The following is a 17,221-nucleotide window of genomic DNA, read 5'->3' as shown; positions in this document are numbered from 1 at the left end:
TTACAAATGCCTTCACGGCTCTTCTCCTAAAAACAAAGAAAGGCTGATTTTTTTTTCCTTCTGTTGTTGTTAATTACTTTTTTGGCTACTGTCTTATTCTACCATGGTATACACATTTAACACGGTTGTATGCATGCATATCTAAAGCCAACATTAGGGAAGTCTTACCCAGAGATAATTCTCCGTTTGGATATGGCATGTGTGGAATAACCTCTCTGGGCTGATGTCGCTGTTTCTCTCTCCTGCTTGCAGGTTGCAGCATGTTTACTTTCCTCACATCCGTCACTGCGGCCATCAGCGGCCTCCTGGTGGGCTATGAACTTGGGCTCATCTCGGGAGCACTTCTTCAGATCAGAGCCCTGTTAGCCCTCACCTGTCACGAGCAGGAAATGGTTGTGAGCTCCCTCCTCATCGGGGCTTTTGCCGCCTCGCTCACTGGAGGCGTGCTCATAGACCGGTATGGCAGAAGGCTCGCCATCATCCTGTCGTCCTGCCTCCTAGGGCTCGGAAGCTTGGTCTTGATCACCAGTTTGTCTTACACGCTTCTTATCATGGGACGCATTGCTGTGGGGGTTTCCATCTCCCTGTCTTCCATTGCCACCTGTGTGTACATTGCAGAGATCGCACCCCAACACCGAAGAGGCCTTCTTGTGTCCCTGAATGAGCTGATGATCGTCACTGGCATCCTCTTTGCCTATATTTCGAATTACGCATTTGCCAGTGTCTCCAACGGTTGGAAGTATATGTTTGGCCTCGTCATTCCCCTGGGGGTTCTTCAGGCAATCGCAATGTACTTTCTTCCTCCAAGTCCTCGGTTTCTGGTCATGAAAGGGCACGAGGAGGCTGCTGGCAAAGTTCTCGGGAAGCTGAGAGTGATCTCAGACACCACAGAAGAACTCACTCTGATCAAGTCTTCCCTGAAAGATGAGTATCAGTACAGTTTTTGGGATCTCTTTCGCTCCAAGGACAACATGAGGACCCGAATCATGATAGGTCTGACACTGGTATTTTTTGTACAAACCACTGGCCAGCCAAACATACTATTCTATGCATCAACTGTCTTGAAGTCTGTTGGCTTCCAGAGCAACGAGGCAGCTAGCCTCGCCTCCACGGGGGTGGGAGTGGTCAAGGTGGTCAGCACCATCCCGGCAACCCTCCTTGTGGACCGCATTGGCAGCAAAACCTTCCTGTGTATTGGTTCCTCCGTGATGGCTGCTTCGCTGTTGACCATGGGCATCGTGAACCTCAATGTCAACGTGAACTTCACTGGTATCTGCAGAAGCCATGGTGCTCCTAACCTGTCCCTGCAGGAGTCTGTATTCCATGCAACAGGAAACCTGTCAGTCAGCAACAGCAGCCTCAGGGAGCATTTGAAAGGAATCACTCCCCCCAGCAGGGGCTCCTTTATGCCCACGGGGAATGGCTTGGAGCCTAAAGGGGAGGTGACCTTCACATCTTTACCAAATGCTGCACTGAGCCAAACCGAACACCAGGTGGTTGCAGACCCCACAGTCATCCCTGCTGCTTACAAATGGCTGTCCTTGGCCAGCCTGCTGGTTTATGTTGCTGCTTTTTCCATTGGCCTAGGACCCAGTAAGTACTTTGTTTCTTATCCCTTTGCTCTGTTACTTGACGGTTGGCTTATACTGCCTTCAGTCGGCTCGAACAATCTCGAGCCAGGTAGAACCTGGTTATCTATAAGTACAAGAAGCAACGTGAGCATCCTGGTGGACAGCTGATGTTCTGCAAATGTGGAAACTGTGCCTGATGCACATCAGCTTCTGAAAAGCACAGAGCCCTTTATTTGTCCGAGGGGTCAGTTATTCATTATTACTCTCACCATGAGCATACTTTCGCACAGTTGACCAGGTATGAGTCAGACCTGGAAAGAGGTTCATTGCTCAATGGCATTGTTTTATGAGTTGTATTCCTTCAATCTCTATGGGTGGAAGGACAAACAATGAGGTGTTTAGATTCTCTTAAAGATATAATCACTGATGCACTCCAGTGGTAGTAAGAATGGAATTATGAGGCGGGAGGAAGAATCTCTTCATTCCTTTGAGTAAACTTTGTTCACTTTTATTTACTAGGGCCCTTTTATTGAATAGAGCAACTTCCTGCTCTTTCATTAAATGGAGAATGAATGTGTGGTTGGTCCCATCCAACACAATGCAAACTGACAACTTAACAGGGACCCACTTGCAAAGGCTCTTCTCATTTTCTGAGGTTGGTCTGTTCAAACTCAGAGATGGACTCGCTAACATAAGTTTTATCTTGGTTCTGTACTCTTTCGCTTCATAGAAGTCTTAACCTTTTTTTTTTTTGTAGGGAAGTTGTGGAAGATCTTTTGTACGTGTCACTAGGGGGAAAATGCTTACAACCAAGGGAAGTGTTTTTTTAACACTCCCGTCTCAGATCGTCCTGTCCTCCAGCTCCCAGCTCCCCCCTGTCTCCCTCTCCTTCTCCTCCCCTCCATTTAGTAGAGTTATCTGCAAGGATCGAGGTGACAGGTTTTCTCTAATAAAGGTTGATCTCCTCCTGATCATCAATCAGCAGAGTTAGCCTTTTCTACCTCAGTTTATCCACACTCTTGAACATGATGCTTAGCCTCCCTTGCCCCAAGCCTACTACCTCACTATTTAAGTTTTATACTTCTTGCTAGACTCAGATCGTCAGAGTCTATTCCTGGAAAGCCCAGTTGAGAGTCAGAGTCCAGAGTTGATGCAAAAGCAAAGGAACTTTATTGAGCTGACTTGTCGGGGTCCATCAAGCTCCAAGGAGATGGAAGACCATGTTCTGCAAGAGTTGAGGATACCATATGCAGAAGCAGAACTTAGCAACAATGGTTAGTTAACGAGTGATAGGCTAACAATAGGTGACAGTGAATGGGGGTCTGAGGTAGTAAATTCAAATAGGGTGAGATGGGGGCAGTGAATTCTGGGGGCAGAATTGAGATGGAGGCTAGTAGAGAATTTCTGACTTGTTCTTCTCAGTTTACTGTTGCTTTGTTTGCTCTTGTTATCGGCCTGCAATTCTCAACTTGCTTTGCTCAGCAAGCAACACTATTGTTATGATGGCTAAGTCCAAGCCACCTGGAATTGTACATTGCGTAGCTAACAATTAGTACTGTTACGATGGCTGAGTTCAGGCCACCTGGAATCTTACATTCTAAAATATTGATTTCTAGATAGTGATTTTTTTTTTCAAATTCCAAACAGGTAGGAAGGCAGGATCTATCTGGTGGATCCTGCGCTGTTCTCAGTCAGCCGAGGGAATTCAGGATTGAGCAGCTGTAACTAGGTTGGGTGGCTGGGAGGAAGCCCTCTTCTGGCATCATGAGTGTGTAGTTTTCCCTGTGATGGGGCAGCTACAGTAAGTCTTAGGATACCCTAGCCTCCGATTGGTCTGCCTCAACCTTGATCATATTTACTAAGACGTAACATCAAAAGTTGTTCACTCATGATACCTTTCTGTGACTGCTCTGGTTCTCTAAACGCGTGACATTTGGTGAAGCATCGTTTTTATATTTTCATTTCCAGAAAGGCTTCATATGCTACAGGAGACTAAGGTATGGCTGCTGTATACCAAGGAATGACTTGACACTGTTTGTTGAACTTTTCTGTATAAGCAATTACCCTGAGATTTGCTCATCTGGTACACTTTATGTGATGGTTTCAAGCTTCTGGCTTTCTTTGCCAGAATCTTTTTTTCCTCTATGTTCATCATGACGATAGAGAATGCCTTTTATATAGCTGTTTTTAATCCAACTCTCTGAAATACCAAGGGTTACTTTACAATCTGAGGGAAAACACATAAAACAGGCATGCCCTCTTAGCTTTAGGGCTGAGACCCTCTTCCGTTGGAGGAGCTGATGTTGTGGTACATCATGTCGTAAGAGAGCCTTTGACCTTGAATTTTTAGGACCAACCTATGTAGGGAGCAGGGAAAGCTCCAAGTGAGTGAAGTCCTGAGTGAATGTGGAATTTTGACATAAGCGAGGCCTGCTCGGGGTTCAGTCACCAGTGGCCCATGGTAAATTGGTGAAGCCATTGACAGTACAGGCCTGGCAACACTTTCCTCAGAAGTCCAGGTATAAGTATGTTCAGTGTTTATGAACCATTTATCAGTGTGTGCAATGCCTAGCAACCACAGCTTCCTCCTCCCAAGGGTTCACGGCCTAAGACTGCTCACCTGAAGAGACCCCTACAGAGACCGGCTAACCCCACCCTCTGCCCTGTACATGGTAAACACCTGAGGTCCCAGGTTGCCAGAGCCGAGAGAATCCCTGTCCCCTCTGGTCCCAGTGTCATTGTAGATATTTCCGTGTGTCTGTCTTTTCTTCATTCCCCTGCTGTCCCTAGCCATGGCTCAGGTACTCCAGCTGCTCAGGACATGGGCCAACCTATTAATCATTGCATCTTTTAACATCACCCTTCTCTCTCTAGATTTTGCGTCATCTTGAATGCAGCAAATCCTTTACTCTAGCGCATCACTTACCATCTTATTGCAGTACAACAGCCTTCCTCTCTGTGCGACATCTAGTTTGATTTTGGAAACAACTGAGGGCTCATCGGTTTGTGCTCCCTTAAAGGGACTTCTGCTCTTTTTCTTCTTAAACGTAAAATGCTTAGTGTTGGGTACTGGATATGAAGACCATCCTAGCCAGAAGCTCATGTGTGGAAGGGTTTGAGCCTCAGCTGGTGGATCTACTTTCCTGTTGGTCCTGATAGTAAACGTTGATGAATTAGACAACTTTCTGTCACAGGGACAAGGTAACATAAGATTCTCTCTGCCCCACAGTGACTGGGCTTGCAGCCTATGGTCTGGCCTATGATCAAGTGTCCCTTTTGCCTTTGAGCCAATGGTGAGTCAGAACCTCTAGGACAGGCAGTGCACAAACAAGGAAAATACTCTTCATTGACACGAGGAGACGGAAAGGAAGCAGAAGCCTAGTATCTTCTCCCAGGGCATAGCCCTGAGGCCTAATGGCTTTCCGTAAATCCCACCTCCTGAAAGAGTCCACTACTGCCCAATAGTGTGGTAGGCTAGAAGCAAGCTCTTAACACACAGGCCTTCAGGGGACACTCCGAAGCCAGACACAGCAGGTAATTATTTTTAGCTTAGCCCTCTGCTTGAAAAGACATTGGAAGTAAGAATGAATAAAAATAGTTAAAGGAGCTCCTGTATCTCTCTCTCTGTCCCTCCCTCCCCCTCATGCCCTCCCTCTAAAATAGAGACACTGAAGGGACGCTAGACAGCCCTAGCATGGCAAACATGGCTCTGGCAGGCCCTTCCCCCACTCCCTCTGCCTTGCTAGCCCCCAAGGTCCATTCCCCTATTTGGCCATTCCCCCCTTCCTGAGGCTGACCACCAAGGTCTAGCTGTCAAAGTATTGAAGTCCAACAACCAAAAGCCCCCTTTGGTTGCCCTAATTAACCTGTCCATTCAAAATTGAACACATCATTCCTCACAGGGGTTTCTCCCTTTAACTTTATAAACCCCCATTTTCCTGTGCCATGTCTGTCTGTCTGTCCGGGGACAGCCCTTTTTCTGCCCCCACCCTCACTCCAGGACAAATACCCTTTTCCCCTCTCTGTATTCCGTCCCCTTGTCTCTCCTCCTCCAGCTCCTGTCTTTATCTCTTGTTCCCTGCCCCTTTTCCCTCTGAGGCTAATAGATCTCCTTTGAGCTGAGAACTTGGTTTTTGGGTGTCTTGAGCTGATACCACTCCCCTTAGACACGGTCTTTCTCTTCTGAAGTTCTGCTATAGGTAGGCAAGTGTGTGTTTCTAAGACTAAACTGCAGAGAGGGAGAGAGAGGGAGAGAGAGAGAGAGAGAGGGAGAGAGAGGGAGAGAGAGGGAGAGAGAGAGAGAGAGAGGGAGAGAGAGGGAGAGAGAGAGAGAGAGAGGGAGAGAGAGGGAGAGAGAGGGAGAGAGAGGGAGAGAGAGGGAGAGAGAGGGAGAGAGAGAGATAAACGGGGAGGGAGAGAGGAGGAGAGAGAGACTAAAAGCCTTTGATGTGCATTTACTTGGATAACTGAATTTAAGAATATATCAAACAGGGGAGCGATGGCTCAGCAGTTGAAAGCACTGACTGCTCCTCCAGAGGTCCTGAGTTCAATTCCCAGCAACTACACAATGGCTCACAACCATCTATAATGAGATCTGGTGCCCTCTTCTGGCCTGTAGGTTTATACATAGGCTGAACATTGTATACATAGTAATAAATAACTAAGTCTTTTTTTAAAAATACATTTATTTTATTACACATGTGTAAAACAAGCTACATACAGCAGGGAGAGCCATGTGACAGTCATGAGTTTTGTAAATTGTTACATTCATAGTGGTTTCGCTATTTGTATTTGTCCAACTTGAAGTAAATGTCTTTCCTGCCCTATTGGGTCTAAATTTCTGAATGAAATTCAATATCTATCCTATCTCAACTCTAATAACTCAACTTCTTTATCTTGATTTGAAATGATTTTATCCCCTAACCAACTAAACTTGGTTGTAAAACTATACTATCTGGCCTTCAGTGCCCCTCAGAGACGTAAGAAGGAATAAAACAGGCCGGGCATGGTGGCGCACGCCTTTAATCCCAGCACTTGGGAGGCAGAGGCAGGCGGATCGCTATGAGTTCGAGGCCAGCCTGGTCTACAAAAGTGAGTCCAGGACAGCCTAGGATACATAGAGAAACCCTGTCTCGAAAAACCAAAAAAAAAAAAAAAGGAATAAAACTTAAATTCCTGAGTAGCTTCCAAAATGTATAAATTGACTTAGATGGTTTACTGCCTGAACAGTCACCCAACATCAAACGTGTGCACCAGAAAGAATTCAAGTTCAGCTAATATAACAAAGACCAAAACAAAACAAAAAAACCCACAAAAAACAAAAAACAAAAGACCAAACAAGCCAGACATTTTCCTTTTTTCACTTACCAGCTGGAACTGTGTAGTTCTGGTGCTGTGGTAGTGGCTGGGCTCAGGCCCTGCATTCCCAGAGCTTCCCAGGTGCTGTTTTGTACTTCTGTCAGGCCGTGCTTTTAATATTGGCTCCGCCTTTGCCATGATGACGGTCTAAATACTAAGATGCATTTCTCAGCGTCATCACCCTTTACTGGTAGCCAGTTACCTCTTCAGAACACACAGCATGCACAGTGCAGCTAGTTACAGACAGGTCAGGGGGAGAAGGGCCCAGGGCACCCATGGCCCTGAGAGTAACTGCACTGGAGCGGGTTCACACTGGGTGATGAAGAGGATAGAAATGCTTTGTATTTCTTTTTTTTTTTCACATCTCTCTCTCTCTCTCTCTCTCTCTCTCTCTCTCTCTCTCTCTCGTGTGTGTGTGTGTGTGTGTGTGTGTGTGTGTGTGTGTGTGTGCGCGCGTGCGTGAGTGCTGGACCCTGAGTGCTGCAGCATTTATAAAGAAGTTAGAGGACAGCCTCGGATGGCAGTCTTCATCCACTTTGGGACAGAATCTCCTTGTTGTTAAAGGCGTCTGACCTGTGAGCATCTGGGGTTCTTCTCTTTCTGCCTCCTCCTTGCATCATACCATGCGAATAGTGTAGACGCTTTCCTCACAGAGCCAGCTCCACAGCCTGGAGTGAATTTCTTATAGGAGTCAGACATCACACAACTGGGAGAAGCTGAAGGATAGAAGGCGAGGGAGAGGAAAAGGAAAACACTTAGTCCTCAGGGCTATGGAGAGAAGCTGGTAGAAACGCGTGGAAGGCTGTGGGCTCTTTAATTAACCATGGCCTGGAGTCTCTGCAGAACAGAAGAGAAGCACCAATCAGAGTAGGCAGAAGCAAAATCCACTGAACTTACCATAGCAAACTAGGGGTATGTGGGAAGACACTGCAGTGTGCTCCCATGTCACCTGCATCAGGTCTGAGGACACTGGCCATCTGCAGAGAAATGGCTGTCTTTCTCCCGTGCAGTTCTAAAAGCAGACCTGGCCAAGTTTTCTGTTCCCTACTACCAATCAGGGCACCCAGTGGTCAACAGCATGGTGTCTAAGCCACGGTGATGTTTACAGCCTTGCACAAACCAGCAAGCCTGGGCTGGGCTTTTACTTTAGGCCTCTAAACTCAAAGGTATCACCTGGGACTGCATGGGAAGGGGATTCTGGGAAACCTAGCCCCATCTTAGCTAAAGTGATCTACGGCACACAGCCACCCTAGTTTAATCTATGAATCAAAAGAGAATAGATAAAGGTATGGGAAAATGTATTTCAAAAGGTTGAGGGATCTTGAGTTTGACCTTTAGATGGTTTGAGGGACATAAAAAAAAATAATTGAGATGTAATCAAAGCTAAAATGTATGATTAGCTTAAACTCCATCCATTTCTATGAAAGAAGGTGAGCTTGTCTCATTAACACCTCATGGCTTTCATTTCTGTAGCTTAGAAACCCAAAAGGTGTTCTCTGCGAGTGCACCGCAAAGGCTTCTGGGGTTGTCTTCCTTCAGCGGATGGCTCTTGCTTATCTCCAGTTCTCTGTCATTCACGGCGTCCTGTTCCATTTGTCCCCATGAGTTCGAGGCTTTTCTACTTCATCGCTTCACTATCAGCCGGACAGGGTAAGAGGAAGGCTGGATTCCTTTTCCTCTTCCATCAGGGTTCACCTCCATGGCCCCAAGTTTTCCATGAGGTTGCCACACCTGCAGCCTCTCGGGAGTTGATGTCTGGGCTTCGCTTCTTAGTTCAGTCCGGGACCAAACATTTGCACTTTCCTTCAACAAAATGGATCCTGTATTTATTGTTTCTCTTCTATTTCTGCCATCCTAGTCTATCCCTCTGTTCTTATTCCTCGATTCCTGGGAGAGTCTCCCGATAGATAGTTCCATTCCAAGCCTTGCTCACACCCTCCCATCTTCCCTGCATGCCCGCTTTACATAGAGAGAGATCCACCGCTCTCCAGATGGAAGAAGAGCGTACTTTTTTCTCTTTGATGGAAAGGGAATAAGGAGCGGCCTGAGATTCCGCAGTCACACAGGTTGAGGTCTACAGACCCGGATTCCTTTAGCTGATGTCACACTCTACCGTTATAGCCCAATGCTGAACTTCTCGGGGCTGTCTGCCATCTGCTGCACTGTATCAACGCATCTGTGTGGTTAGTTACGCTGGAGAGCACAGTGCTGTGCTCTGGAGCTGCGGTACATGTGGCACGTGCAGTCAATGACAGTGCAGTCACAGTGAGGTCATCTCTTAGGACTTCTTTATTCTTCCCATGCTCCCCCCAACCCCAGTCAATGAACACATAGCACGCGCAGCAGCCTCTCGGCCCTGTACTTAATCCCAACCTTTCCTACCTTTGAGGCTTCATGAAAATATCTTCTACGAAGCCACTGAAAATTCCTAAAAGGCCTCTGTTTGTATGAGCTACTAATGAATGTCAAATGCAGAATAATTCAGGCTGGCATTCAGAGAGTCTGAGTTAAAAACCGGAAATGCCAGGTTCTAATCCGAGCGAGCTCTTTTCATTTACTGGCTATGTAACTAACCTACAAGCTACTTCTCTACTCTCAGTTGTTTCTAGTCCATGAAACGGGCATGGCAATGCCTGTGAGGTCTGCTGGGGAGAATAGGTGCGTGCCACATGAGACATTAGCGCTCTGCATGCTAGAGCAGTCCCAGTGTGAACTTGGGGCAGCAGCGGAGCTTAGGCCTTGAGTGACATCTCGCACTGCTTCTGCGCTTTCCTTTTGGTTGAGTAATTGGAGCACATTCATGGAAAGAGGAAACCACATCTCGTGTGTGTGTGTGTGTGTGTGTGTGTGTGTGTGTGTGTGTGTGTGTGTTTCTGTCCTCTTTTTTTTTTTTGAATGTGATCATCTTATAATTCTGCTTCTAAGCCATGCCAAGGTGTACATTTAGACTGAGAAAGGAGACAGGAAGAGACTTTTAAGCTAAGACGCAGTGAAGGAAGGAGCTCAGAGTCTGCTCAAGTGGGCGAGGAAGGGCCCAATAACTTAGCAACACTATGTGGCCAAAGCAAGGCCCCTTGCTGCCTGGCGCCATCACAAGTCTTTCTGCAGAACAATGCATCATTTGGGCATGACTCTCAAGAATCTGTCTGGTTTTGTCTATAACAAAAGAAGCCAGGAGACAGCCATGCTCAGAACCAGCTGGAGGCAGCGAGGCCAGGCCTTTGTTAAGTCCTAAATAGTTGGACTGCCCAGAGTTCTGAAGGCTGCCCGGGGTTTTTTAGATACCTTTGCTCCCCCCAACACACACACAGCATGGAGGAGTAAGGCACTCAGGGTATGAGAATGGGATTGATTCTCTTCATCCACGGTGTTCAACTGAGAAAGGGCAGCTCCAGGGACTGGCTTGGGTGCCACATGCGAGTCTAGGCCGTGCTTTCAGAGAGGCCAGCATCAGAGTCAACCCTCCTGGCATGAGCAGCCGCATCTCACTATGGCCTGTGGACAGAGATTTTTCTACTGTCTTTAGGAGTATCTAAAGCATTATCTTTTGTTTATTTTGCAAAGAGCTGGTCACCCACATCCATATTTGTGCTGTGATTCCTTTTTCTTTCCTAAAGAAAACATGCCATAGGGGAATTCCGTTTCAGCTCTCAGAATCATTATTGGCTTTGGCAGACGCTGCAAGAACCAGTTAGAGCTTTAAAAATGTTCTTCGGAGCAAGCTTCTCATGCCAGATTTTGAATGCATTATAAAACTTATTAGCCCAGTGTGAGTATTGCTCCAATATGGAGTTTAAAGAGTTTATTGCTTGTAAAACAAACAACTCCTTTGTATAAGGAGAGGTGTAAGGGGAAAGCACTTGTTCTAAAGCAACACTGAAGGAGTAAATCTTCCTTATTAAATCTTCTTAAGTATGAGTTGGCGTAGAGCAACATTCTTTAATTATATTAGATCACAACATGGCTTTCTTCTGCCAGGAAAGGGTTTCTATTCTTAGGTTCAAGTGTCTGCCCTGAGTCATTTCACTCCCGGGTCCTCTAGTTTTCTAACTGTAAAATAACAAGGTTGCCTTAGGATCTAGGATTTCCGAGGAGGGGACTTCAACGTGGCACCAAGTAATGTTAGGCACTTCCTTGTGTGCACTTAAAATAGCACTCTAAGAAGGAGTCCACTGGCTTCACCCATCTGCTGAAGGGGTTCCTAGAACTTAAAAGAGCCCTTGTTGATTCCCGTGGAACTAATAGTGAGATTCTTGCATGAAATTAAATCAGGATATAAACCCCGCTGCCATTATTCATGACGTTTATTAAATAGCTAATTATTCGTGTCTTGCTCTTCAACAGAGGTTCAAAATCTTAACCCAAATCTCCAGTGCAGGCTCGAGGTTTCTTCTTCTGTTTTAACTCCTTTTAATGACTGAAAATTTTTTAGCGTAGGATCACAGATTCTTGGTATTAGGAGAACATCTCCTTATGCTCTGCAAGTAAAGATGAGCCAAAAACCCAGAGCCTGTTGTTATTAAGTCATGAGTTCATTTGAGGTAATGTTTGTGGAGAAACTCAGTCCTGTCTACAAGACCCACTGTAACCTAGAAACAAATGCCTGTGACTATTATTATTATTTTTGAGGACAATCTTTGTGTATCAGTATATACCAGCAAATATCACTACATGATGATATACAGTATAACATGTGTAATAATAATTTGGTTTTTTTTTTCACTCCACACCTTCACAGTGCCACACTCAACTCTGTCACCACAGCTGGCTCTGATTCCTATCTGTGTTTGACCCTCCTATAATTATATATCTTATATATTTGGTCCATACTCCATCATACTTTTTTTCCCCCTTAACAACCTGTTCCCTCTTGCTTTCCACTTGTAAAGTCAGCTGTCTAGGTTTCTGCCACATTCACTCCGGTTCACTCCACACTGCCATCATGTCCCAGGTGAGTGGCTGTTCTTACAGTCTCTCTAATCCAAACTTCCTGCCTCCATAAGTTAGTTCATTATCCATCCTCTCAGCCATAACTGTCTTTCCACCCAGAGCACATGTGAGGCACTTTTCTCCAGGTCATAGACTAAGTTAGGTAACGAGGCTGTGACTATCACCCTTCATTATGTTTGCTTCACATATCAAGTGGCACGTCACACTGAAAACTGAGTGACAGGTGACACCGAGTGACCGGTGACATCAGAGAATCTCCTCCTAATCGTCTACCCACCCTGGAGCCCATGATTGGCAAGAATAAGCAGACCGAAAAGGCCAAGGAGAGAAGACTGAAGGAGAACGGGGTGGAAAGTCTTTATTCATTATTCCAGCAGGGGGATGTGGCTCAGGGTGACACGCATGTCATGGGCCAGGTGCTGGTCATTCGGGTGTGCATGAGAGAGACCACAAAAATGAGTGCATATGTACTGTTGTCTCAAGGGAGGCCAGTGTGCAGCTTAAGTGGACATAAGAGTAGCCAAGAGGAAAGGGGTCCAGGGGGATGGCTGTTTCAGATAGGGAGGTACAGTGACTGTGTCCGAGACTGTGATCTTAGGGCAAGTTTTGTATGGAGAAGTTAACGTGAGGATCGGGAAGAGGAGGTTTAAGCAGGCATAATCGCTAGCAGGTCCACTGCTGCTGAGGATGGACATGAACATGAAAGATTAGGAGACCGTTTAAAAGGCCTAATGAGTCTGTATGACACAGAGTTAGAATTTGGATAGGAATTTTGCCCTGGACTTCTTGCCCTCAATCCCAGCTCCATAGTGTAGGAATCTAGACAAGTTAAGTTCATCTCTTGAAATTTTCAGTGTGCTAACCTGGATAGTGGGCTGGTAGTGTCTGTCTCCGTGTGTAAGAACAGCGAAAAGAGGTAATCTGTGCGATGCGTCCTTTGCTTAGTCTCTGGTGTGCAGGGTGGACTCGGGAGCCAAGTGTCAAACATCTGGTCATGGTGTAGGCATGTGAAGTTCAGATACTGCCAGCACTGATGTCCCCAAGCACTTAGCCTAAGCCAATCAGGGACTCACACACAAGAAGTGTTTCGAGGCTCACTGTTGATTTACGATGTCATTGTTGCCTTCACTGACCTCTGTATCTCAGTTGGATCAACACTGTAGAAGTGGACCCGTAGCCATGGGAAGCGTGGTCCAGTCCTGGAGCATCTGTAGTCAAGAGTTCCTAGGAATTCAGACAGGTTTTTGTTTGTTTGTTTGTTTGCTTTTGTTTCAGAGGTTTATTCCATTATAGTCATGGCAGGAAACATGCCGGCATGTAGACAGACATGGTGCTGGAGAAGGAGCTGAGAATTCTACATCTTGATCTGCTGACAGCAGAAAGAGACTGCCACATTGGTTATATCTTGAGCCTATGAGACTTCAAAACCCCCTTGCACACACTTCTTCCAACACAGCCACATCTCCTCATAGTGACACTCCTTATGACCAAGCATTTAAAAACATGAGTCTATGGGGGCCATTCCTAGTCAAACCACCACAATAGGTAACTTGTATGCAAATGTAAGAAAAAAATGTAAAGTGATCCCATGAGAATCAAGAAAAAAATGCCATCAAGGGTGTGTGGGTTTGACTTCTAGGAAGAGACTTACAGCTTTAGGCCACTAGCTCCAGCCCAGTGAGTGAATCCTGTGCTGTGCATGCGCCTGAGCTTTGACTCCTTGATATGCTGGATGATGGCCAGACAGGTTTTTACAGAAAGCCACTTTTAGGGTGCTAGACAAAAATGCTGTTCTACAAGTATGAGATGTGGTTTCCCTTCTAAAGAGAGATTTGAGTTTAGCAATATTGTGGACTAATCATTCCTAACTTATTATTTACTTGTATTTCCCTTTTGGTTTCTTTAAATTACCTCTCTCTCTCTCTCTCTCTCTCTCTCTCTCTCTCTCTGTCTCTGTCTCTCTTTCTCTCTCTGTGCCTCTCTCTCTGTATCCCCCCCCCCATGTGTGTAGAGAGTGATGGTACATGTGTGTCACTGTGCGCATTCAGAGGTCAGAGGGCAACTTTTGGGAGTCAGGTTTCTCTTCCTACCATGTGTGGGTCCTGGGGATTGAACTCAGGCTGCCAGGTTTGGCGGCACGCACCTTTACCCAGTGAGCTATCTTTACTTTTCCTTCCTTTACACCTGTACACAGATGATTGACTGTGTACATCTACACATCTAACGCTCTCCTTTTTGGCTTTTTTGAGAATGACTCTTACTGTATAGCTTAGGCTGCCCTCAAATACATATCCTCCTGCTCCAGTAGCCCTGAGTGCTGAGATTAAAGGCACAAACCACTGTGCTCAGCTAAAATCAAATATGAGGCAGTTTCTTTGTAGTTTTTTCTAAGAGAATTATGTGGCAGTCTAAATCTGGCACTTGAAAAGATTAGTTTTTCCTTTTTTGCTTAACTGATTAGATTTAGAGCTTATGGACATATTTTAGTGAATTATCTTAACCTTAAAAATTGCATTTATTTCCTCTGGTATGAATGGGAAAGCACAGTTAATAACTGTAATGAAAGACCTTTAGAGACAGATCAGACCCTAGCCACAATTAACTAAGGTGTCAGTAACTGGAAAGGAGCTGTGGTTTTATCCACTTGCAAGCTAACAGGTTACAGCATGGATGTTATAAAAGATGTAACACTCCTTAGTCAGAACACAGGGCCGTTTGTCATTCATAGAACATTGAGGATATCAGCGCTTATGTTAGGCACCCAAGCTCCACAGGTCAACCTGATTATATATAAAATACCTGCACAGATGAGAGAGGCCACAGATGAGAAAGGAACCCAGAGCTCAAAAAACCCCAATCTTTAATAATTATCGGCAATAAGCCAACCTGTTTTCTTCCACAGAGAAAGGACACTTACTTAACAGTAACCAAAGCTGCCCCTTTCTCCATAGGGAGAGACAATTTAGCTGTGGTGTACAGTAAATGGCCTTAGTGAGTCTGCAGGTAAGATCTGCCGGAGCAGTGGTGTACAGTAAACGGCCTTAGTGAGTCTGCAGGTAAGATCTGCCAGAGCACCTTCAACCCTCAAATGTGAAAACTCAGATGCCCTCTTTTCTGTTTCTCATGAGACAAAGGGGTTGAGATATTGCAGCCTTGCCTGTTGCTTTGTCTCACCTCCCAGAGCTGACCTAGCCCTATGGAGGACTGGTTGTCAATGGCGGGAAGCCGGAGAGGGAGAGTCATCTGCCCTGACGTTCAGACTTAGAGGTTGTATCCAGGTAACCCCAGCTCTCAAAGTCCCACCACTCTGTGACGCTTCCACAGCTACGGCTTACGACACTTCCAGGCGGGCGGACAGCGGGTTCTAATTTGGAAGTTTACTTAGCTTGCTTCTTGCCAAACCCATGCTGGGTTCAAGGCAGAGGCTGACATTCCATCTTGTGTTTCATCAGAAATCTTGATCAGCTTTGCATTTCCTCCCGGCCCTTAGTGTTCAGAACCATCACCGTCAAAGGCTTTTCAAGTGTCTACCTCCCTCCTACCGTATGTTTGTTGGAGAGGGTAGGTGACAGAAATTATTTTTTAAACAGAATTTTAACATCAAATGTAGCTGTTATACAACAATATTCACATAGTAGGTGTGTTAACTGTTACTTGCATTAATATCCCTTAGAGCTGTTTAGTTTTCTTTCAGATGTGACCCACATCTGCACAATTGTCACTGTCCCTTTCTCTTCAGTTAGCTAGGTTAACCACCGGACTGAAGTGGGTTATTTGACCATCTAGTGCTAAGTCGTCAGAGTGTATTGGAAGCATCACGCCTGCATGGTTCTACACTAACTTTGTGTTCAGACACAGAGGCAAAGCTTAAAGAAATGTGGGCATCTGACTAATGGAATCCACCTTCTCCCTCAGAGTCAGAAGGTGCAATTGCGATTCTAACAAACCAAAGAGCTCTCCACTGCGTCTCTGCATAGGAGCGGGACTAAACACACAGAGGAATGGCGCCACCCATCCTGTGAGCATTAGCAACTGCTCACACAAGACACGTGCAGGCTTAACTCCCAGACGGTGTTTCCCGTTATAACCCTTTGTCCTGGAACACTGTAGCTCCTGGATGCCGCAGGCGTTAAAGAGACAGGTTGAGGTTTTAACATTACCTTAATAAGCACAGACATTCATCTCTTACTTAGCTGCTTTCCAGAACACACTAAGAGTTGTTCCAAGGAGCGTCTGAAGCAATAGAAGCCACAGTGGTTTCCTAGTCAAAGCATGAGTGAGGAAGGCAGAAGAGCACAGAGCATTATGTGGCGATACAGCAACACTCCAGATGCCACACCACACAAGCTCAAACTGGAAAAGAGAAGCTCCTTGCCAGTCATAGCTTTTATGTTTGTTTGCAGTTCGAGTGCTGCTTCTGCCTTTTTAGGGTGTATGCAGTATATACTCTGAGGGTCCTCTGAGATACTATAGAGGAAATCACTTTCCAAAGGTTCACCCTTCCTTGGAAAAAAAACAATACATTTCTTAACTTTTTTCTTTCTAAGCCAGATATGGTGGCACATGTCTGTAATCCCAACACTGGAAAGTGGAGGCAGAAGGATCAGTAGCTCAAGGTTATCTGTGGCTACAGACTACACGAGATTACACAAGACCACACAAGGCCACATGAGACTCTACCTCAAAAAAAAAAAAAAGCATAGAGTAGGGCCTGGGAGATGGCTCAATGGGCGCAACACAAGGCTCTGGGTTTGAATCCCCAGCGTCTGTGTAAAGATGAGTATGACTGTACCAAGGCCTGTAACTTTGACACTGTGAGCAGAGAGTCAGATGCTGACAGCTGAGTAACCAGCCAGCCTTGACAGTTCAGCAAGAGAGCCCTGCCAAGTGAAGAAGCAGAGAAGGGTTGAAGAAGACAGTCAACACTGTACTCTGGCTTCCAAATGCATACACATGGGCACATGAGTGTGCGCACCCACCAACATGCATGCACCCTACACATACCATTGAAATTGCCCTTTCCTATCTCTTCAGCTCATATATATATATATATACATATATATATATATAATTTACTACTCCATCAGAAATACTATTATTATACATATGGCGAATGATGAAAACTGAAGAACACTAATGAAAGACACTTGAAACTATTAATGTAGGTGTTGAGAAATGACTCAGATGACTACATAATAGTCCTTTCATTTCCAGTGATTTGCTTTCAACAAAAGAAATAAAAGATGGCTTAATCAAACCGCCAGCTGACAGACCATCACAAATGACGCTTGTTGTTAATTCAAAGAGCTGAGTGATGCTGTTAGTACTGAATTCCTTCTCCT

At 45.5% G+C, this 17,221-nt stretch overlaps 1 protein-coding gene across 2 annotated transcripts in view; it reads left to right on the top strand.

Moving 5' to 3' along the window:
• Positions 1-17,221, top strand: part of SLC2A12 (solute carrier family 2 member 12) — a 56,431-nt gene that overhangs the window by 20,651 nt on the left and 18,559 nt on the right. For both annotated transcript variants that reach the window (XM_084775145.1, XM_084775146.1), the window contains one exon: positions 253-1,593. In XM_084775145.1, coding sequence (XP_084631271.1) covers positions 253-1,593 — 1,341 coding nt within the window. The remainder of the gene's footprint in view (positions 1-252; positions 1,594-17,221) is intronic.

Source organism: Acomys minous (assembly GCF_964271855.1).
Source record: "Acomys minous genome assembly, chromosome: 3".
NCBI lineage: Eukaryota > Metazoa > Chordata > Mammalia > Rodentia > Muridae > Acomys > Acomys minous.
Note: the sequence above shows the minus strand (reverse complement) of the source record. Positions and strands in the feature narration are given on the sequence as shown.